The 22274-nt window shown below is 47.4% G+C and overlaps 2 protein-coding genes across 3 annotated transcripts in view; one reads left to right on the plus strand and one right to left on the minus strand.

The window, feature by feature from the left end:
• Nucleotides 1-4328: 4328 nt before the first annotated feature.
• CCT5 (chaperonin containing TCP1 subunit 5) lies at nt 4329-18394 on the minus strand. Its single transcript, XM_024767203.1, has 11 exons — nt 17899-18394; nt 15122-15182; nt 14474-14638; nt 13157-13355; nt 11006-11198; nt 10773-10922; nt 8191-8310; nt 7413-7598; nt 6551-6688; nt 5960-6140; nt 4329-4692 (listed from the first exon to the last, which is right to left on the minus strand). The coding sequence occupies exons 1-11, from the start codon at nt 18001-18003 to the stop codon at nt 4565-4567; spliced, it is 1626 nt and encodes a 541-aa protein (XP_024622971.1). The 5' UTR covers nt 18004-18394; the 3' UTR covers nt 4329-4564.
• The window catches only part of ATPSCKMT (ATP synthase c subunit lysine N-methyltransferase), a 17106-nt gene continuing 13161 nt past the window's right edge, over nt 18330-22274 (plus strand). Inside the window, exon 1 of one of the 2 annotated variants that reach the window (XM_024767205.1) lies at nt 18330-18446. In XM_024767205.1, the coding sequence (XP_024622973.1) occupies nt 18434-18446 (13 nt within the window). In that variant the 5' untranslated portion in view covers nt 18330-18433. Of the gene's footprint in view, nt 18549-22274 lie in introns of both variants that reach the window. The other variant, XM_024767204.1, reaches the window with a different exon arrangement.

Below are 22274 nucleotides of genomic sequence, written 5' to 3' on the forward strand. Positions count from 1 at the left end.
GGCCGGCTGTAAGTCACCCAGGGGTCTTCACCTGTGCAGGTGGGCGGCACCCCTAACCCGTGTTGCTCAAGGACCAAGTGTGCACCCCAGTTTTTGCCACAGCCGTCCCTTGCAGTTTGGGACCGAGGCCCCGTTTCCTTCCTCGGCCCCTTCAGGCCCATCTTCAGGGCCTGCACACGGTCCCTGCATCTCAGGGCCAGCAGGGGGGCATCCAGTCCTTCGCGCCTGCACCTCCCTTCTGTGACCACAAAGGGCTCCTGTGACATCACGGGGCTCACCTGCATCACCTCCCTCTTAAGGTCAGCTGACTAGTACTTCATGCCATCTGCAAAGTCCCTTCACGGCAGCACCTAGATCAGCGTGATTGGATGACTGTGTAACCAGACTGAACCCTGGTTTGGAATCCTGCCTGCCACCGGGAGGGGGGTGGAGGGGCTGCACAGATGACCACGGGTGCGAGCACAGAGGCCGGAAGTTCACACTATCAGCTTCAACTGCCCTTGAAACGGGTCAAGATCATACGTCTTGGTAAGTGCAGATTTTCAGCGCTGTATAAACGAGTTTATTTCAATGAGTGAATGGTGCAAACTGCAGCGTCTCTTGGCAATGACCGGCATTATCATGAAGATTTAAGGTGCTAATGCAGTAATTCTCAAACGTTTTGATCTCAAGATCCCTGTATGCGCTTAAAAACTTATTAAGGACCCTCCCCCCTCCTCCCAAAAGCTTATATTTTTGTCAGTTACACCCGTTGGCATTTTTTTAATTTAATTTAATTTATTTTTGGCTGCACTGGGTCTTCGTTGCTGTGCATGGGCTTTTCTCTAGTTGTGGCGAGCAGGGGCTACTCTTCGTTGTGGTATGCGGGCTCCTCACTGCGGTGGCTTCTCTTGTTGCGGAGCACGGGCTCTAGGCACGCAGGCATCAGTAGTTGTGGCCGATGGGCTCAGTAGTCATGACTCGTGGGCTCTAGAGCGCAGGCTCAGAAGTTACGGCACACAGGCTTAGTTGTTCTGCGGCATGTGGGATCTTCCCGGACCAGGGCTCAAACCCGTGTCCCCTGCACTGGCAGGCAGATTCTTAACCACTGCGCCACCAGGGAAGCCCCCGTTGGCATTTAGTGTTAGAAAATAAAACTAAAAAATTAAGGCAAATATTTATTTTAAAATAATAACGGACACACGTTAACATACACTTTTTCTAGTTTCCAAAACAAAAGAAGAAGAGTGGCGTTGTTTTCCACCTCTGCAAATCTCCTCGATGTCTCTCTTAGCAGAGGACAGTGGGTTCTCACACCTGCTTCCAACAACACATTCAATTCAGTGCAGTGTAGAGTCTGGCCACATCAGTATGTTCAGTAGTTGGAAAACAGTGCATATTCTGTTTTAGTCTCTTCCAAAACAGAACAAGTGGTAGTTTCAATCAACTTTTCATTCTGTTACGTTGGTCCACCTACACAAGAACGAGACCGTAATATACTGCTGATTGAGCCACGCACAAATACCATCAGTTGTTGCTGGCGGGGGGCCGGGGGGAGAAAGAGGGAGACTCCAGAGACCCTCCTGGAGCCACTGAGGACACAGTGAACAGGTGGCTGCCGCCTACAAGCACTCTCACCAGACACTGGACCTGTCAGCACCTTGATCTTGGACCGCCAGCCTCCAGAACTGCGTTGTCTAAGCCACCTGGACCACGGTACTTTTGTTGTAGGTGTTCCACTGAAGTGACAGGGTCACAATTCATTTCTGAGCGGCCGTCTGTCACGCAGACGTGTGAGTAACCGGCTGTCAGTCACATTTAAGTAAAGACGGTGTCCACAGGGAGGGGCCAGTCCAGCTGAGGCGGCCGCCATGCCTGTTATGTGAGGTGCTTCACACACTTGCTGTGTTGAGCTAGCACCGAGACGCCGTTGTACTCAGGGGCCGAAACCTAATGACTCAGTGGCTGGCACTGCTTCGAGGTCACCCTTCATAAGCGGGTGGTGGTGAGGAATACAGCTTCTAGCACCGCCCCCTGATCCCTACTCACGAGTTTTACCCGTCACTGCTTTTGCACCATCAGTGCAACTGTCAGCACGGTGAAAACGGCAAATCAGCTCTTAGAAACTGCTGACCTTACAGCCCCTTGAAAACCGCTGTTATCACCTACGTAAGACGTTACAACAGCACTCAGGACCCAGCATGTTCCAGGCGCCCTCGCTGCTGCCACTGCGTTCCCCCAACGCTCCCCAAGGAGCCACCTGTCTTTGGTGCCCCCTTTCCTGGCACTTCAGATGACCCCCGTCTGCCCGGCTACCCCCAAGAAGCACCTGAAATGCAGAAGCACTTCTCCACGCCTAGTAGTACTTCAATTATTTGTTACTCCGTTACTCCCACCAAGACATTCGGTCACATACAACCCACTAGCCTCTCAGCCCCTGCAGAAGCGTTTGTATTTCTGAGTGGTTGTTTATAATTAAAGACCAGGCCACCTAACAAACATTGAATAGGGAATTCCCTGGTGACCCAGTGCTAGGACTTGGCGCCTTCACGGCTGGGCCCGGGCTCGATCCCCGGTCGGGAACTAAGATCCCGTAAGCTGCACGGTGCAGCCAAAAAACAAAACGAACAAAAACACTGAATAAAGCCGCAGTGCAGGAATCGGGAATCAACAGGACAATGCTGGGCCCGGCGTGGGAATCCGGCTTCAGGGTCAAGTGCCTTCACTGCTCTTGATACACACGGGATGAGGTGTGCGCTCTTGATACACACGGGGTCGGCTACAGTACAAGGGATATAAACGCGACAAGCCATTTGCAACTGGAAGATAGAAGGTAACATGGTGCCCTGAAGAGGGGCTTTTACCGGAGGAAATCAAAAGCTTGTGAAACAACATGTGTACGAGTGTGTTCATGAGCCACCCAGCTTCTCTCAACCAAAACCAGCAGAGGCATCTGTGAGGCCCACTCTTTGGAGGAGTGGTTTCGTAGCTCCTTTCATTCAACCACAAACCCCTTCTTGTGAGACTGGTCCAAAGCAAGTTGCTGTATGTTCTTTATAGGCTAGAATCCACCCGTGTAAATCAACTCACCTGAACTACTAGGTCAAGATATTTATCTCAGTGGGTCCAAGTCTGACATGATCCCAAACTTGACGCATTCTGACGCTGCACCCAGAAAGCAACAGTGTAAGTGATGACAGTGCCACTTCACGATCCACTTCACGATGAAATGCGTACCAGGTGGCATGTTCATTAGGATGAATGACATTGGCGCTTACTACTACGCTTCCTAGCGAAACCACCAATGCATTACCGTGCAGAAAACACAACGACCCAATAGATAGGACTGGTCAGCACCCAGGTCCCCAGAAGGAACCCTGGATTGTTTCCTAATTCTATGGAACCTGACTGGTCCAAATCCTCTCCCCCTGGTGGCACAGGAGTGAGCTTTATCATCATGAGTCTAAGAAACATCCTTTTGGAGAACCAAACACAAGCCAACGGGGAGAGGGGAACTCTCGAGTTAGACTGCCAGGGTGTGACTAAGCTCTACCAGGTACTGGCCAGAAGAGGCTGGCAGATGATCAAAACTCACCTGTGGGATGGGAATAACAAGAAAACTGTCTCCTTTACAAGGTGGTGAGAACAGGTAAAGTTCTCAGAACACACCGGCCTTTGGTAAGGGCTGTCACTGTTATCCAGTATTATTTTAATAAGCAGAATTAATTCAATACCAATCTACTCACACATGGTCATTGCAAGGTATTTCCTCCCACTTAACCCATTTTTCTGCGTTTCACTCTAACCTCCACTCGTTCCGTTCCTCCGATAAGAAAACGCCAACAGGGTTCTGAATCGCCCTTCTAAGCACCTGCAGGTGGTGCAGGAGTCTGTGCCCACTCTGGCCTTCTCTGTACACGTGCTGGCCTGCGCTTAGGGTGGAGCCAGGGCAGGATAACGCCAAGGGGACTACGTGAAGGTTACGCTGCTGACGTGGTCTCAGTGGCACAGTAATAATGCCCTAGCACACGTCGGTGTAACCTAAAAGCACGTTAAGACATCCCACAATCGTCTGGTGGATACTCACCCCTGACGGGTCTCTACAGTCAAAGATCCACCCATTTACACAGATGCAGCATTTAAATAAATAGGTCCAAGCCCATAATTCCTCAATGTTAAAATAAATCTTGAGAACAAATGGAACATTTAAAGCTGTTAAATACAGGTCCTTCGGCTTATTAAAAAAAAAAGAAAAAAAAGACTAAAAAAATCAACTCAAACCCCTTCAATTAAGGCATTTGATGAAGATTACAGTGAATGTTTCTTAACTTGAAGAGCAGAATATAAAGGCTGTTTAAAGAGTTCTCTTTAATAGCAAATACAAAAAACCTGTGAGATCACATCTCTACAATTCCAGGTCTCTGAACAAGTCAAACTATTGCTACCAAACAGCTACTGTTGTTATAGCACCTACAGTGTCTAATGAAGGACATAGTAATAAATAACTGTAGATGCATCACGAGACACCCATTTATTTAATCACGGTAGTGGATCTTACTTCTACATTTTATTCTAAATTCTTTTCTTATTCTTCAGATTCTCCAGGCTTACGGATGTCATCAATCTTCAAAATCATTCTAACCACTTGTGTCGCAAGAGAGATCTGCTGCTTTTTGCCAATCAAGGTTTCTATGACGTGTTGTTGCTTCATATCTGAAAAACACATATAAGTTACTATAAAACAGCATACATATTTATTATTAATACCTTGCTCCAATTTATGGAATTAGAGTAAAACTTAAGAAACACAAATTTGGAAGCCACTAGTCCCGGTTATATTTTCAGAAGAATATACTTCCACTGCTTCCCAGGACACTCTGGAATGTGAGCCTGGTTTCCAGAGAGCTGTGGGGACAGGGCCTCCTCAACCACAGGCTGAGCTTCTCAGTGACCTGCCGAAGGGGGAATCGCTCAGCAACACCTCATCCCACAGCGCACCCAATGCCGTCACTTATTGATAGTAAGCCCGATGTGACCGTGCCTGAAACGTAAAGTGACTCCAACGAAGACCTGGGCATTCAGGTTAAAGGAACTGAAATATGTGTCTGACAAGGAGTTGCTGCTGTTACTCAAGTCCTTGGGCTGTTAACCTAAAACCCAGAATATACCTACAGTTCTAAGTAAAAACAGAACAGAACAAAACACAACACCAAGGGCTTCCCTGGTGGCACAGTGGTTGAGAGTCCGCCTGCCGATGCAGGGGACACGGGTTCGTGTCCCGGTCCGGGAGGATACCACATGCCGCGGAGCGGCTGGGCCCGTGAGCCATGGCCGCTGAGCCTGCGCGTCCGGAGCCTGTGCTCCGCAATGGGAGAGGCCACAACAGTGAGAGGCCCGCGTACCACAAAACAAACAAACAAACAAAACCAAAACACCAACTGCTGGAGACTCTGTGGTCAGGACTAACTGCAGAACCCCAGAGACGGCGCCATGGGGAATCACTGGGAATCGCCAGGACCACCGTTCCAACAGGCTAAAGCTGCGCTGCCTTTTCAGCAGATGAACTACGCGAGTGCTGGAGAAGTCACAGTACATCCCATTTATAAAACACCCTGGAATTTATGGGACACGACCACAGAATCAGCTGTAAACCGAAAGTCAATTTCAGAGCTGTCTTATAGGTCATACAGAACCCACAGCGACAGACATTTGTGTAAAAAAGGTAAGATGGAAATTATTTTCTAAAATGGAAGTCACCTTTGGAATAAATACCGCACTGCAGCTTTTTGTTATTAAAATTAGTTGTAGGTTGCTAAGACCAGCAGTCTAACAATTCCCAAGGTAATTAAATCAAATGTTCTAAATTCAGGACCTGAATACCTGAAGTGTGTTTAAGTATTTAAAAAGAGAGGATAACACGCAGCACGTGATGTTTCCAGTTAAGTCGAACCGCAGCCCCAGAGTGGTGACGGTGCCTCACCGTTTGTTCCCCTGTGCATACAGTCAATCCCGAGGGCAGGGTTCATCTCCTTCACTTGTTTGGCTCGGACTTCGGTCATAGTCTGGATGGGATTCATGCCGCTGTTTTCAGCAAGGGACATGGGGATGACCTCCAGAGCGTCGGCGAAGGCTCTCATGGCATACTGCTCCAAGGTCGGGCACTGGAAGGGCACACGGTTACGGTCAGTGTACTTGGCCAATGCCCCCCGCCAGCAGCTATTTGGAAACATAATTAAATCGCGTACTTTGAAAAACTAACTCATAAAGAATTCTAAGGACAGACCGTCCTATGAAAACGTCACTACGGGATAAGGATGGAGAAGGTACATGTGTGAGAAGTCGGAACAGGTCAGCCCTTCCTGCTGTGCCTGCAGGTACGACGTCTAATTCTGAATTTCAAGTAACATTAAGAGTGCACAGATTAGCTGTTGAGGCTGCAAGGTCTGAAAAAGGCTGAGACACGCTGGTTTGTGGTAACCCGCACTCGAGTACACGGGCACGAGAATCGACGCAGATCGGACGCCTGGGGTCTAGCATCCCCGCTGCACAGTCTGTGACGGGTCTCACTCACCTTGTCGGCCTCCTGGCTGACGGCCAGCGCACAGGCTATTTCAGCAGCGCCTCCGCCGTACACCACGCGGTTGTCACGGATGAGGTTCCGGATGACGCACAGAGCATCGTGAAGGGATCGTTTGGCTTCCTCGATGATCTGGGGAAAACAATTTTGCCTAAGTTAACGGGATCACAATCTAATCACTTTAGAGCTGAATGCTGTGCACCTGGGGTTTAATCTAAGTGCTTGCTGGGTACTGGAAATATTCCTACCTCGTCCCCAGTAATATCCTTGGTTAAAAAGACTGGTGCCAGATGGTTTCTATCTCTTCTACTTTTCCTCCCTATAATGTAGTTAAAAAACCCCAAAATACAGGGCAGCCAGGGACTTGTTCCAGGACCTATGCCCAAGTGAAGGGGGTCAAACAAAAACGACAAAGAAACACCCTTACAATGAGTCTTACTCATCTCGATGCACTAAAAACCCATTCCTGGTGAATGGAGAGCATGCCTATGGTTACCACTCAGGTTCCCCATTTATACCTATGAGACAGAGGAAAGGCAAGTGGGCCTTGTAGACCCAACAGTGGAACACGGTCTTCAGTATCTTACGTTGTGACATGTCTTTTTTTTCCCCGGCTGCACCGCACGGCTTGCAGGATCTTAGTTCCCTGACCAGGGACCAAACCCAGGCCCTGGCAGTGAATGTGCTGAGTCCTAACCACTGGACCGCCAGGGAATTCCTGACGTGTCCTTGCTTATCTAAGAAAGATGCTGTCATCTTTCTTAAGGTAACTGTGTCTCAGTTAAGTACATCATGGGAAAAGCCAAATCACGTTCCAAATTCTGAAAAAACGTAGGATAAAGAACTGTGTTCTCACCATCTTATTTCCTCCTCTGATGAAAATGGTGACGGCTCTGGAGTTCTTGCACTGCTCGATGACCAGCATCTTGTCTTTAGTGGTCCCGAATGAGATTTCCTTCACAAGACCCGCAAAGCCCAGCTTCTCGGCCGTGAGCTCTGAGAACCTCGGGACGATGCGGCCGCCCGTGGCAATGGCGATCAGCTGACCGGCAGGCCGGGGGAAAGGAAGACCAGGCTGGTGAGCGGGGACTCTCAGAATCGCACCACGGAGGAGCCACACTTGACCCACGAGCGCCGTGTTCAGTAGAACCTCTGCCCCAGCCTGGCCCAGGTTTCGAAGTCTGCCCCGAAAGCCTGGCTCACTGAGCAAGGTTCCGAAGAGCTGGGTGTCCTGGTCAGGCTGCGGCGGCCCAGCGCCATGACCCCGTGCGCAGCCCTCAGCTCCCCACCCGTCCCCGCCACGAGCAGCCACGAGGCCACGTGTGCCGGGCTACGGACCACGTCCGCAATGGCTCTCAGTACTGATGGGGCTGACAGTGAAGCGGGCAGCCTGTGCTCCTGCCTCAGAGTGCCTACGAGACAGCCAGGGAGAGAGGGGAAAGCGTCTCCAAGTGCCGTGAAACATCAGAAACACATATAAAAATGGTGACAATCCCCAGCGCACCCTCCTCTTATCTGTGGAGCCCTGGCACAGTGTGCTGACTGCAGGCGAGCGAGGTCACTGCAGCCTCACGTACAGAAACGCACCGTAAGCTCAACCCGTGTTCACAGTCTCTCCACAGGGAGCCTCCTACCTCGATTTCAGGGCCTCCGACCCAACGAACCGCAGGCAGGTTATTCTGAAGAAGTAAATGATTTGCTTCGTCGTCAAAGCCCCACTGGCAAATGGCTAGGTTAGCGCCAGTTTCTTTAATCTGGGGAAAGAAATGCCGCAATCATGTTAATAAAAAGTAAGTACTCCTTGAGCTCTTCTGTTTGAAAAACGGTGAGAAACATAGCTAGGTGTGTAGGTGGGTGCGTTAAAATAATGCACAGAAAAAAGAAGAAAAGAAATACCCAAATGTCTACCTTCTGTCACCTCTGAACTCTAAATATTGAACATGTATCAACGGGAATCACCTCATTTTTAAACAAAGCTTTAAACGTTAGCAATTCACGTGAATGCCACCGTTACAAGTGAAGCAACACGAGGCACGTCAACAAGGCCAAAACCCTGCCCCCCGGAAACCAAGGTCACAGCTCTGTGTTGCCACGAACACCTACGAAGCAGTTTATTCGTGTGTGTGTTTAACAAAAGTTGAATCTTGCGATACAATTTTCTGTAGCTTGCTTTTCGCACTTGAGTAGGCTATCCTCCGTGGAACAAGATACAGACTAATTTACAGGCCGACAGAGGTGACCCTGATTCTAGCACTACCTTCCCCCGCCCCCAATGCCACAAACAGCTAAGTGGCTTGTCCCGGGACGGCGGCAGTGATCGGTACTGTCAATCCCTCCCCGGGCAGTAAGAACTATGCCGTGTCCCACAGCTGCCATTTCACTCCTGTCTCCACACACCCAACTGGTTCTCCCCCTCCTCCCCCCCTTCCCCGACCCTCTGGAAGCTTCCAGTGGCCTTCTGGAATTGAGCCTATTGACAAACTCCTTCTTGGCAATGTTCCCTTTTCACAGCTTTCAACAAGCTGTGAACAATCGCTGGCGTCCCCTGAAAAACCAACATGCCACGCCTCCTCCTCAAATGGCTGTTTTCCCTCCCACCTGCTCCAACAGGAGGGGCCCTTGCCTCTCCCGGCCACCCACAGCGCCCCTCTTTGGGTCACACTCTCATTCCTGACAGTGTTGGCATCCAGCCCCATCACCACTCCTGTTAGCATTCCTGGCAACCTGCACACCTATCGACACGGTCCACCTGACCCCCTTGGCATCTTGGTTCCTGTCCTCTTTTCCTGCAGGGCACCTCGGCCAGCACTCCCATGGCTACCCTAGATAAGAGCCCAGGTAACAAGCTTTCATTTACAACCCTCTGCCAGCATACCCAACCCCTCAGCCTTCTGTTCCCAGCCTCAGGGCCTTTGCACATGCTGCCCACTCCCACCTCGCCGCAGCCTGGAATGCTTCTCACCCAGCCATGCCGCTCTCACTTCTCTGAGGTCTCTGCCCACATGCCACGCCCTCAGAGGCCCTCTGACCAGTGTCTGTAACAGTCCCCCGACCCGCTTTCCCCTTATTCTGCACCCTAAGAGCAAGCGCTCTGCTTTGTTTACTGCCATATATCCAGTGCCCACGACAGCGTCTGGTATATACTAAGCAGAGAGATATACCATGAAAGCATAAATGAACTCAACTATTCCCCCCTCCCCTCAAAAACACTGGAACAGGTTCTAGTTTGTTTGCTATGATAATGTTTCAATAGAGACCCATGTTCATGCACCCCTGAGTGCTGGTGTTTAAAACTCCCAAGGACAGAGTCCCCAAAAGAGGAAACCGTTTCGTCGGAGAGCAGGCACGTGTAAAACGTTAACAGCCAGAGAGAAAGTTAAGTATTTATAAAATAACACTCTTGACTTGTTGAAGCAATGAACTGGGATGACTATGACTGCATTCTGGTTTGATTTCGGTTACTCAGCAACTCTTTTGTCTGAAAGTTATACTTGGAAGTCTCAAACATGTGGTAAGCCACATTACAACTGTTCAAACCTGGCACACACTAGCTCAGATGTGCCCAGGAGAATAAGCACATAAAATCAAAAGTGCAGCTCCAAATACACAGGCCGAGTCGTTCACGTGCCCCAGACACGTTACCATTTTAAGACTTGCCCCCTTATGCCGTCCTGTGCCATTTGATTTTTTTCTCACTGTGAATGTTTACCCATTTGATAATTTAAAAGTAAAGGAGGGGCTTCCCTGGTGGCACAGTGGTTAAGAATCCGCCTGCTAATGCAGAGGACACGGGTTCGAGCCCTGCTCCAGGAAGATCCCACATGCCGCGGAGCCACTAAGCCCGTGTGCCACAACTACTGAGCCTGCGCTCTAGAGCCCGCGAGCCACAACTACTGAAGCCCGTGCGCGTAGAGCCTGTGTTCCACAACAAGAGAAGCCACCGCAATGAGTCGCCCCCGCTCGCCGCAACTAGAGAAAAGCCCGCGCAAAGCAACAAGGACCCAATGCAGCCAAAGATAAATAAGTTTAAATATACAAAAAATAGGATTTAAAGAAAAAATAAAGGAAAGAAGCCTATACCTTTAATACCTTATTTGTAGCCACATAAAGTAGCAAGATTAACACAGATCAGCACCACATGTATTCACTACCTGGAGCTAACTAACTGCATCCTTTCAAAGTTTTAAATTTCACCAAGAGCCACGGTAAGACTTACCTGCCGAATCATCTCCTCAAACTTCTCCTTCTCATATTTCTGAAGGGCTTTAAAATCTTCTACAGACGTCACATCCAGCTTATGCTTCGTCTTTGGTTTCGGCGGTTCAAACGGACATGTTAGGATGGCAATCTTAGCATCTTCCACTTGCTACAGTGAGAGACAGAAACGTTATGAACAAACCAGTGGGCTAAAGAGGGAAAAGCCTGAAGCCGCAGAAGGTGCTGACTCACTTTGGGCATCTGCGGGTGACTGAAATCCTTGTCCACGATCACGCCCTTGATCAGCTTGGTGTCCTCCAGCCTCCCGCCCACTTTGCCTTCTACTTTGATGAGCTCGAAGTCAACGTCTCTGCGCTGCATGTCGGCCACAGTGAGGATGGCGTTCACGGCAATCTCGGCCATTTGTCGGTGACAGCTGTTAACCCTGAAACACATGAAACAAACCTTTCATGTTCACTGAATAGTGACTGCAACCAGAGCACAACACGTGATGTGGTAACTCATATGACACAACATACTGCGACCCACAGATACTGTACAAAAAGAATGCCACCACGACCTTCACTTTCAACCGTCTGGAGCAGGGATTCTCAACCTGGGATGCAGGGACCCCCAAAGGGAATCATAACCTGGGATGGGAAAAAAATTCCATCTTTATTTTCACTAACAATAACTGAAATTTACTATTTCCTTCCATTATGAATATACGTAAGAGACCACTGAAGTACGGCAAGAACCAAAAATTTACCAAGACTGCCACTTTTTAATACTATTAACATTCTGAAGTCCAAAACAGAATGGGAGAGCGATGAAACCACCAAGGAGAAGCCAATCTCGTCCACAGGAGGTGCAGCACTTAATGAGAAAGGACTGACCATATCAGTTACAGAGGGGGCACGTTATCTTTTTCGAAAGCTTTGAAACATCGGAAAAGACTGCTCAGTAATTTTAATTTGATTCTGGAGAAACCACAAGGGAACTCTAGTACTTGAAATACAGCGCCTGAAATCTTAGGTCACTTAGAACAGATAACCATGAAACTAAAAATACCGTGTGACCTAAGTAACTGATATACAAATGTTTTGCTTTATGTTGAGGATATCTGGCTCTCGTTAATCCATTTGGACATTTTCTATAGTAAAGACCTACACATACTGGGGTTTTACAAAGACTTGCAAATAAAGCAGGGTCAACTTAGAAAGCGATAATAACACACGACTTGTGTACTTCAAGAAAGGGTAATGCCTGCTTTCCAGGAGAAAAACAATGCTGTACTTGTGACAGAGGCCACCCTGGGTAGTCACCCTTGCCCCGGAGCTGCCTCAGCTCAGACATGCAACAAGGGGACGGCTGGCATCACCGAAGACTTCTTTGCTTTAACACAGTGTTGCAGTGGATGCCTTTCCCCGAAGGCAGAGGCAGCAGACATGTTTGTAGTACTTCCCCTGACCTCTAAGTTGAGACCATGTCTTCCTTCTTGGTACAAATTAAAAAATTTCTCAAATTGATATGGATAAGAAAAACAGCGTAATAAGGCACCTTACACTGGATTTTTATGCTACATTTTTACAAGAGCCCAGGAGTCTCTACCGTTGTTCAAAGTAAGTGTGTCCTGGGGCTGACGCTGCTTTGAGTCTCTGGGGCAACGACTGTGTCTTGAGTCCCCAAGACTTGGCAGCAGATAAAAATTTCTCAAATTGATATGGATAAGAAAAACAGCGTAAATAAGGCACCTTGCACTGGATTTTTATGCTACATTTTTACAAGAGCCCAGGAGTCTCTACCGTTGTTCAAAGTAAGTGTGTCCTGGGGCTGACGCTGCTTTGAGTCTCTGGGGCAACGACTGTGTCTTGAGTCCCCAAGACTTGGCAGCAGGCCTGGCACACAGTCAGTACTGTGTAAATGTTCCAAACGTAAGTCACTTTCAGCTTAAGTCAGACTTCAAGACTGCCCCTTCATACTAAATCAAAATTCTGGATCATTAAGTTACTTGTTGAATGAATAAAAGCAGAACTTTCCCACTAAAAGGCTTCCTAGCAAAGAGATGGTAGAAAGAAGTGCTATGAAAAATTAATACAGCCCACTAGTAGGACCTTTTGCTAACCCGTCCTATCCTGCCAAATTAAAGAACTCTATAGTTTCCAAATACTGTCAAGAGGCCTTAATAACCAAACCTGGAAATTCAGCTTCCAACTAAAACACAAAATGCCTGTCTACATTTGCAGTAAAGACAGAGTAAACCAAAATAACAACACAAACCGAAAGCAGCTCATTAAACCAACAGGAAACCATCAATGATAATTCTCAGTTGCCTTTCCGAACAAGCACACAAACCCTGCCCACTCTGTGAACGCGCCCGGCAACACTGTACTGTACACGCACACTTTGGAGCCCAGCGTGGTCTTCGCGGTCTGGATCAGGGGCTCGGTGTCCTTCGTGTCGACGAGGACACTATCGCTGATCCTGTCCAGGTACTCGATAGCAATGCGGGCGGCCTGCTCGTAGCCATCGGCGATCCTGATGGGGTGAATGCCGCGGTCCAGCAGCTGCTCAGCCTCTTCCAACAGGGCACCAGCCAGGACTGAGAATGAGACAGCACACACCTGGCTCAGGAAATCGCTAAAACTCAAAACAAATTAGATGCTGCCGCTGGAAATGTGAAGGTTCCAGAATTAAGCTGGAAGCATCTTAGAGGCCGAGGCCATCTAATCTAATTCTGCTTCGGTTCTAACCTGTATGTTCAATTCTTGGTGATATACAGAATGTAAAGAACATAAATCGCAAACATTTTTATAAAGGGGAAAAAACTTATGTATCCTGGCCCAGGGATTTCTGTTCAGGGACATATATGTTGGCAATAAAAGGATTACAAAATTTGTTTATTACCCTCCCCCCAACCTTGCCTTTCCCTCTCATTTCAGCATCACAAAGATGAGGAGTTTGTTTTAATGCTGCTGTATTCCAAGCACATCCAGAACAGTGCTTGGTACCCAATGAATATTTGAAATATTTGCTGAATAAATTAATTCAAATTTCAGATACAGAAAAAGTAACATTAAAGATATTCATCTTATCAATCCTCCCAAACTTTTAAAAAATTCAAACCTTCAGAAAAAATTTCACGACAGTAAAATGAACACTAGTTTACTCATTAATAACATTTTGCCGCATTTGTTTTCTCTACAGATGTGTGCCTTTTCTTTTCAACTATGTGAAAATTAGTTGCAGAAATCAGACATGTAACCCCTAAATACTTCAACACAGCTCCTAAGGAAAAGGTCATTCTCCTGCATCTCTGTAACACAACTGTCATACTCAGGAACCTTAACATTGATAAGATACTACTCTAATACATGACTCACAAATGACCCCATATGTCCCAAACATTCTTCAGAGCTAGGAAAAACAAACAAACCAGGCATCCAACCAAGTTTTACACATGAAAGCTGGCTGTCATTTCTCTTTAGCTCCTTTAATCTAGAATAATTGCCTAACTCTACTCCCCACCCCTTTCTTGTTCTTTTATGACAGGGACAGTTTTGAAGAGTCTGGGCCACTTGTCTCGTATCGTGTCCATTTGGATTTGTCCGACTGCCTCCTCATGATTTAATTCAGAATAAACATTCTCAGCAGGCGTGTTAGGCCTGTAATATTAAATAACACCTCTTAAATGAGAAAGGGCATTTTGCCGTTTCTTACCAACCACTCCTGTGGTTCCATCTCCGATTTCATCATCCTGTGATTTGGACAGTTCGACCATCAGCTTGGCGATCTGATGATCGACATCCATCATGCTTAAGATGGTGGCACCGTCATTAGTTACGGTCACGTCGCCATCCTTATCCACCATCATCTTATCGAGCCCTAAAAGACACCAATGTTTAAAATGGCTTTGACCTCTTGACCCAGTTCCTATCTAGGAATTTATTATAAATAAATAATTCAACATACATAAAGGAATATCTCCATGGAGACCTTTCTAGATTGGCTAATCTAAAGCAAAACACTGGAAACAATTAGAAATGGCCAAAACTAGAGAAATGACAAAAAAATTATGCAGCATCACAAAATGTAACAGTCATCACAAAATATAATGTCGCAAAAGACAACAGCTATGATTCAGAAAATGCTAATGGTAATTATGTTAAGTGGATAAAACACCTCATCTAAAATTGTATGCACATTATGACTTGTAACCGTGTTTAAGGTCTGGAAGACACCAAAAACGTTTGGCCACATTAGGGGAGAGGATGCTTCCCTTCATTTCCTAACTTTCGGCAAAGATACCGTATTGACTATTTATGATTTATGACTTTTGTTAAAAAACAGAGCATGTTAGTCTCTTACCATTTGGTCCAAGTGATGTTTTCATTGTATTTGCTACAGCCTTTGCTGCCATTATATGAGACTAAATGAAACAGAAAAAGCCAATATTCAAGTTACATATAATTTTAAGAGTTAAGAACATAGAGCTGATGGTTATAAAAATCACTTATGACATATTTTCCATTCTCTAGAAGTAGCAGCAGACAGGTCCACATCTAACGGTGACCACTTCCCAACTGCTAGTGTGAGAAGACAATTCTTATGTAAAAGAACAGAACTAAGTGCTCTGTGTTCTCTCTTTAATCCTCAACACATCTATGAGGCAGGTTCTACGGGCCCATTTTACAGCCCAGAGCATAGACAGTCTGACCTGACAGGCCCTGCAAGAGCACCGTGCAATGCTAACGTCATGTGAAGAGTCTGGCTGTCGACACACAGCACCTTGAACTGTCGCACTACGGCTTACTGCACACTCCTCTCTCAGGTGGTCCAGCCAGTACACAACCCACAAGGCGGTCAATGCTGAAAATAACAGCAGCCTGAATGCATCCTTTCCTCCTTCCACACGATTACACTCATTTGCCTGGTTCCGTCTTCCTACTCCTGCCGTCACCGACCTAACCCTGATCCATCGCACCTTACAGATTTCCTGGTCTCTTACCTCACCACCGATCCTTCGGATTCATCCTCCATCCAGCTAAGCTATCCATTTCTCTCAAACATGTTACTTTCCAGTCCCCAGCCCTTAAATGACTCCCCAGCACCTCAACTCTCACGTCTGAAAGCTCCAGCTGCTCTTCAAAGCCCTCTACAGTCTGAGACCCCGCCCCCTTCCCGTGAGGACAGCCTGTGCCTGCGACCCAACAGGTCCTCTAGTCGCTGAAGCACCGATGCACAGAAAACCCTCCACCTGTCAAAATCCTGACCAAGTCTCCAAGCAGTTCAAGCGCACACATGCCGCGAAGCCTACCCGTCACCCCATCTAACAGGTAACAAAACACACAAAGTTCACCAGGTTTGTGAAAATACTGGTAATCCTCAAAATACACCCTGACTGATAGGTCTGCACAACGGAATTTTTATAGGCCAATAACCACAGGGGCGTGGCATACATATTCTTAACCAGGGGTGATACTGCCCGCCAGGAGATATTTGGCAATGCCCGGAGACATTGCCACAGTCAGGGAGGGGACCACAGTGGGTAGAGGCGTAAACATCCTGAACAGGACAGACGCCACAACGGAGAAGGATTCAGCCCCAAATATCAACAGCGCCGAGGCTGAGAAGTGGGGCTTTAGACCACTGGCTGCGGAGTCACACAGAGGTGGGCCTGAACCGTGATCCTGTTCTTTACTAGCTCTGGGACCTCAAGCAATCCCTTAACTGCTCTGGGGTCAAGTTTCCTATTCCATAAAATAGTACCTGTCTCAGAGTGCGAGAACTACATGAGATGTGGCAGGTCCAAAATAACCTGGACCTTCTGTTATACTGGTATTTTGGGTGCATGTATTTGGCTGTTACTTTCTCTGAAGTGAAAAATGGAATTGAATGCGTAACACAAGCCGTGTGAGCATCTACCACATACCAAGACTGGGCGGCCACTCCTTACGTTACCCCGTTTAATTCTGGTCCTCAGCTCGACGGGGGTGTATTGCCCCCACTGGGTTGTGTAACTTGTCCTAAGTCAAACAAACAGCCCGGAGTAGAACTGTACTGCTTCTTAATTTAGTAAAACCCCAAGAAACTAAGCAAACAGGGACACCTCTGACCTGGTGACACGGTCCATACACAGCAACGTCGTGGATACCATCCGAAATGCTACCTCCCCAAGTTTAGGTCTACTTAAATTGTGACTCTGTTCAAATCCCCTTCAATGGCTCCCCTCCCATCCCTCAGGATAACATCTCGATTGCGGGGCATGCAAGAACTTCCACTTTTCGGAGCCACTGTAACTTAAGTAGACTGTGCTGTTAAAACCGAAGTGCTGTCTTCTACAAGATGCCATGCGTTCTCCTGCCCTGGTCCTTGCGTTCGCTGTTTCCTCTTCCTGGAAGCTAGCTCTTTCCCATTCAAAACATAACTCCATCCCTGATCAAAAGCCAATCAATCCTCTCTCCAACGCCTGAAGGACACCCTCCAACTTTTACCTGCCACCCCTCCCAAATCTGGTGATTTTGGTCGCACACAATCTTGTATTATGGTTATTGGTGACTACTTTTCACTCCTGCAGTATTATGGTTATTGGTGACAACTTTTCACTCCTGTAGCTCGTCTTTAAATTTTTACGACCCCACGTCCAGGAATACGCCATGCATAAACGGACTCAAAAATGAAATACGCTGTAAATGACTAAACCTTTAGGAAGCGACAAAGAAAATGAAACTCATTTCCTTTGGGGCTGTTGTAGGGACACCGCCTGAAGGCTAAGAATCAGAGTCCTAACCGGTCAGGTGACCTGAGAATACCTCCGCTGCATCTTACTGCTGAAAACGCTGCTCGGAAGGACTGCAGGCTGGAGAAACCAGCGGGGACGCGCCTTCAACGCCTGTGAATTCAAGCCACCCCACCCAACTCTGAAGGGCGCCTGCGGGCCTCTTTAACCCCCAAATGGGACTAGGGCTTCTACGTTGGCCTTTCCCGGGCCCGAGGCGTGGACCGCAGGACTGGAGACCAGAGGCGCTCCCTCGAACCTTCGCCGGGAGCACGTGGCAGAACCACTGTGAAGCGGCGCAGGCGCAGAGCCACTGGCTTCGGCCGTGTCCTCTCATCCCACCGCCAGTGCGTCCCCGTCCCGTTACCTTGAGGGCCTCAAGTCCCATAAGACGAGACTTGCGGTCCTGATCCTTGATGATGAGGAAAGGGCGGCCATACTCATCGAAGGCGAGGGTCCCCACAGACGCCATGATGCAGCCACTGCAGTTACTCTCCCGCAACCGGCGGAAACTACCGCGGAAGCAAGAACACACTCTGCTCTCGCGGGCGGGCGCAAAAGCTCGCGCATGCGCAGTATAGGCCGCCTGAGACTTATTTCTTACTAGAGACTAGTTTAACGCCGGACAGTACCTTCTGGAATCAGCGGCCTTCGGAAACTTCTATCATCCAGGAAGCTGTGGGGGGAAGTTGGGAGACACGGACGGGAACTTGAGAACCCACAAGCCAGGAGTAGATAGAAGTTCAACATTTATTAAATCTATAAAATTGACTATTTCTTGACAGTGGTTCCCAACGAGGAGCTCATTTACTTAGAGCATTATTTTCTCCCTCCTTCCCACCCCGGCTCCGAGAATATGGTAGAGTCCACTTCCTGTTTTTAAAACTACCGGAGATCTCGCGATGGAAGGAGGAGGTGAGCGCGGCCGGGCGTGGTGGTGTGTTTCGGGCGCGGGTGCGGGCGCGGCGTGGGCTTCCTGGGACTGGTCAGTCAGCCGGGATGTCAGCGATGCGGCAGGTCCGTGTCGGCGCGGCGGGACTGGGAGCTGCGGGGCCGCTGCTCGGGCTCGAGGTCTGGGGTTCGGTGCTCAGTGCTTGTGCCTGCGGCTGTCCTGGTATCTGGCCACCAGGAACTGTTCTCAGCGCTTCAGAGCGAATAACTCACTTAATCCGGAACGGTCTTCTGAGATGTGGGCACTGGAGTCACACTGTCCGGGTGGGGATCACAGCTCTGCCACTTACTAGCTGTGTCTTTGGAGAAGTGACTTGTCTGCAAAAATGGCAATAGTAACAGTAGCATCTCTGTTTACGGCTGCTTTACGGATTCAGGGAGAACAGTGCCTGGTCCCTAGCAAGCTCTGTTTGTTTGTATTATGTGTTTGTTAAAGAGATCACCGTTTTGCACGAATACTCCAGTAACTTGCCCAGAGTTACCCAGCTAGTAAGAAGCAAAATGGCCTGGCCTTGCGCTAAGAGTCCCACTTTGAAGCCCTGCGTTGTGCTGCCTCTGAAAGATCTTTTCCTGGCAACCCTATCTAAGTAATACCAGGTCCTCTGAATCCCCTCTGCTGCTTTTTCTTCGGAGTGCTGATCACGACGTAATAGTTTCTAGGCTTAGACTTATTTGTTATGGGTTTCCAGTCTCCCTGCACTCTAGCTGCTGTAGAATAGGGACTTACCCTGCTGTATTATTCCTAGCCTTTATCAGCTGCTCAGATGTTGAAATGAATGCGTGGGTTATAACATTTAACTGTGGCCTGAAAGTTAAGAACTGGCTTTGTCAGTGGATGCTTGGCGGTGGGCATTTAACCTCTCCTGTTGCTTGGCCCACTTCAGTGATGCTCCGAGGACATTTTGGCTCTGGTCTCAGTTCACTTTGGCTTGGCCAAGTCAGTGTTTCCTCATTCACAGTGATGAATCCTGTAATCCATTTGGTTCATTAGATTGTCCTGAAGTATAGGAAATGTCTAATGATGTCCCCTATGCAGTTTATTTCCTGTCAAAACATGGAAAAAAAGTTTTTTTCTAATGTCAGTACGTTCTCTATTTCAAAAAGACACAAATGACGTTAGACCAGTACAAGAAAGGCTTCTTAAGGGACAAAATAATATACGTTAAAGGGACATAAAATATATACTGTAGTTTTTCAGCCTGTATGTATATGCAAGTACATGGTGAACTGCCCTAAAATATTGTGACGTTCAAATATAAACCCCACTTTAAACAAACGGCAGGTCCCAATCCCCAAAAGGCCTGGCCTTTTTCCTTTGGCTTGAACTTGAATAAGAACCCTGTATCTTTTTGTGCCTGTGTCACTGCCTCTAGCTTTGGCTGACCCAAATCTGTCACTGAAAATAGAGATTTTCAACCATTATCAGAAGTCAGTAACTAGGCAAGGCTGGAGACAACAGAAGTTCACTTTTTTGGGTCATTTACTTTGAACAACTGGCTCCCTCCAAGTGCTCAAAAATAGCCAATGGTCCCCACGGCTCTCATGTAAAGGAATGTTGCCATGTTCAAAAGAGCACATGTGACAGAAATCTTATGTCATTTATATGACAGACTGAATCTAACATGTTCCATCCAGAGGATTAGACATTTGTAGAAGCAGTCTTGATTTAGCTTTGAATCTTTAAGAATTGGTTTTCAGTGATAAAAATCAGTACATTTTTTTACTGAACGGACATAGCAATATTTTGGATATATACATTGGATTTACATAGTAACTTCTTCAAAAGCTCATGCAAGTTTTTGTGATGTTGAAAGACTTTTGCAGGTCTAAAAACTTGACACAGAAGATTGAGTGATTTCATCAAGGGATACGCTGCTGCCAGTGTTGACTTTCTAAAAAACACAAATACTGTAGCTTTTGCACAGAAAGTTTCATCCCAGTGCATAAGAATAAAGTACATGTTTAACCTGGTGTGAAAGGGCTCCCCCGTCCTTCCTGTTTTATCTCCCACCCCGTGCTCATCAAACTGCTCCCCTGCCTTCCATGCCTTGGTTCCAAGGTGTCCATCCTTCTTTTGAGAATGTCCCTTTTCTAATACAGGCATCCTTTGCTTTTTGAAGATGAACTTTATACCACTTTGCTTTCGTGAAAAACCTACATTAGCCCCTGTTTTCCCAAACTGAAAGGAGTCCAAAGAAGGTTTTTGCTTTCATGACAAGGGGGGAAAAGGGAACACAGCGTGCTGAGTTAGTTTTGCAGGGAGCTGTCCCGGAGGCAGTGTGCACCCCGGCAGCGGGAGCAGCCCCGCCAGGCTCCTTCCCCAGAAACCACACTCAGCATCCAGCTGCCACAGCCCTGAACTGTGTCTAGGAGCATCCGTGCTTCACCTAGATTTCTTTTGCTTTAAGCCGTTTGGCTTACGAAAGATTTCGTGGAAACACTCTGCTTTTGGACAGTGGGGGAAACCTGTACCCTCACGCCCCGCTCAGATTCTGTTTCTGCCGACACCTTCCCGGTTCCATCATTGGGATCAGTCTTTCCTCCACCTCCTGTCGTATTCCCATGGCGTTTGGTACACGTTAGAGCATCTCTCACAACCTGCCTTGTAACTGTGTCCACTGGCCCCCCGCCACTCACTCAGGCTAATGGGGGCCCTGAAGACCAGGAGTTCATCACATCTTTTGCTGATTAAGTTGAAAGGTGAAACCATTTGGGTCATCTGACTCGTGTTGGTCTAATCAACTCCCTATTGGCTTATGCTGACTAGAGAAACAGTCCATCAACAGACAAGTGGATAAACAGAATGTGGGCTGTCCATACAGTGGGATATTAAATATTTGGCCATAAGAAGGAATAAAGTGCTGATACATAGTACAACATGGATGAATCTTGAGAACATTATGCTAGGTGAAAAGTCACTCACAAAAACCACATACTGCATGATTTCACTCATGAAAGTCTGCTTTCTTTAGAGACAGAAGGCAGATTTGTGGCTGCTTAGGGCCAGAGGGGCAGGGGGGAGGATGGGGGGTGATGGCTAAAGCATAAGGGGTTCCTTCCGGAAGTAATGAAGAAGTTCTGAATTTAACTATGGCGATGGTTACACATATCTGAATCTACTAAGAACCTTTGAACTGTACACATCAAATGGGCAAATTGTATGATATATGAATTACATCTCAATAAAGCTGTTAAAAATGATTGAGCCCCCCCGTGATAGTATTGAGAGTCATAATAATAGTGGCCAGTAGTCATCACTTTCTCGGGCTGTGCTAAGGGCTTTATATGCATTGTTTATTTAACTGACCCAGTAACTGTAAGGATAGTATTATTTTAGAATGTTACAGGCAAGAAAAATTAGCCTTACCAACAACTTAACTAGTGCCACACAACCTGTTCAGTTCTGAGACTCCAGAGTTGTGTGGCTGGAATCTTCCTAACCACTGTCCTCTACAGTTGGAATGCCTGCAGGAGGATTTTACACAAGGCATGACAGATGTGCCTTGACTTAAAAGAAAAAAAAATCAAATGCACTTCTATTAGCATGTAAGTCCTCCATACAATGCTGAAAAGTGTAAATGAGAATGTATTTAAAACTCTTGCTTTCTATCAAACACGATCACTTTCCTAAACTTTACTTTTACTTTACTTCCATCGCCTGCATCAGCAGTAGACTTCTGTTGTGGTGTCTGAACTGGTTTTCCTCCCTGACACTAGCTGTAAAACTCGCTTCAGGGCACCTCGGGCAGCAACAACAAAGCTGCAACAAAGAAGCTGAGGTGGGGCAGCTAC

The sequence above is a fragment of the Neophocaena asiaeorientalis genome, unplaced genomic scaffold (genome assembly GCF_003031525.2).
Source record: "Neophocaena asiaeorientalis asiaeorientalis breed wild unplaced genomic scaffold, Neophocaena_asiaeorientalis_V1.1 scaffold112, whole genome shotgun sequence".
NCBI lineage: Eukaryota > Metazoa > Chordata > Mammalia > Artiodactyla > Phocoenidae > Neophocaena > Neophocaena asiaeorientalis.

What these genes read in the sequence shown, in the direction of transcription:
- CCT5 (XM_024767203.1), bottom strand. Translation starts at nt 18,003, where the DNA reads ATGGCGTCTGTGGGGACCCTCGCCTTCGATGAGTATGGCCGCCCTTTC. An exon ending in TCAGAGGAGGAAATAAGATG is followed by an intron (nt 6,689 to 7,412) that starts GTGAGAACACAG and finishes TGTTTTCCCCAG; the next exon opens with ATCATCGAGGAAGCCAAACG. An exon ending in TATGCACAGGGGAACAAACG is followed by an intron (nt 4,693 to 5,959) that starts GTGAGGCACCGT and finishes TGTGTTTTTCAG; the next exon opens with ATATGAAGCAACAACACGTC.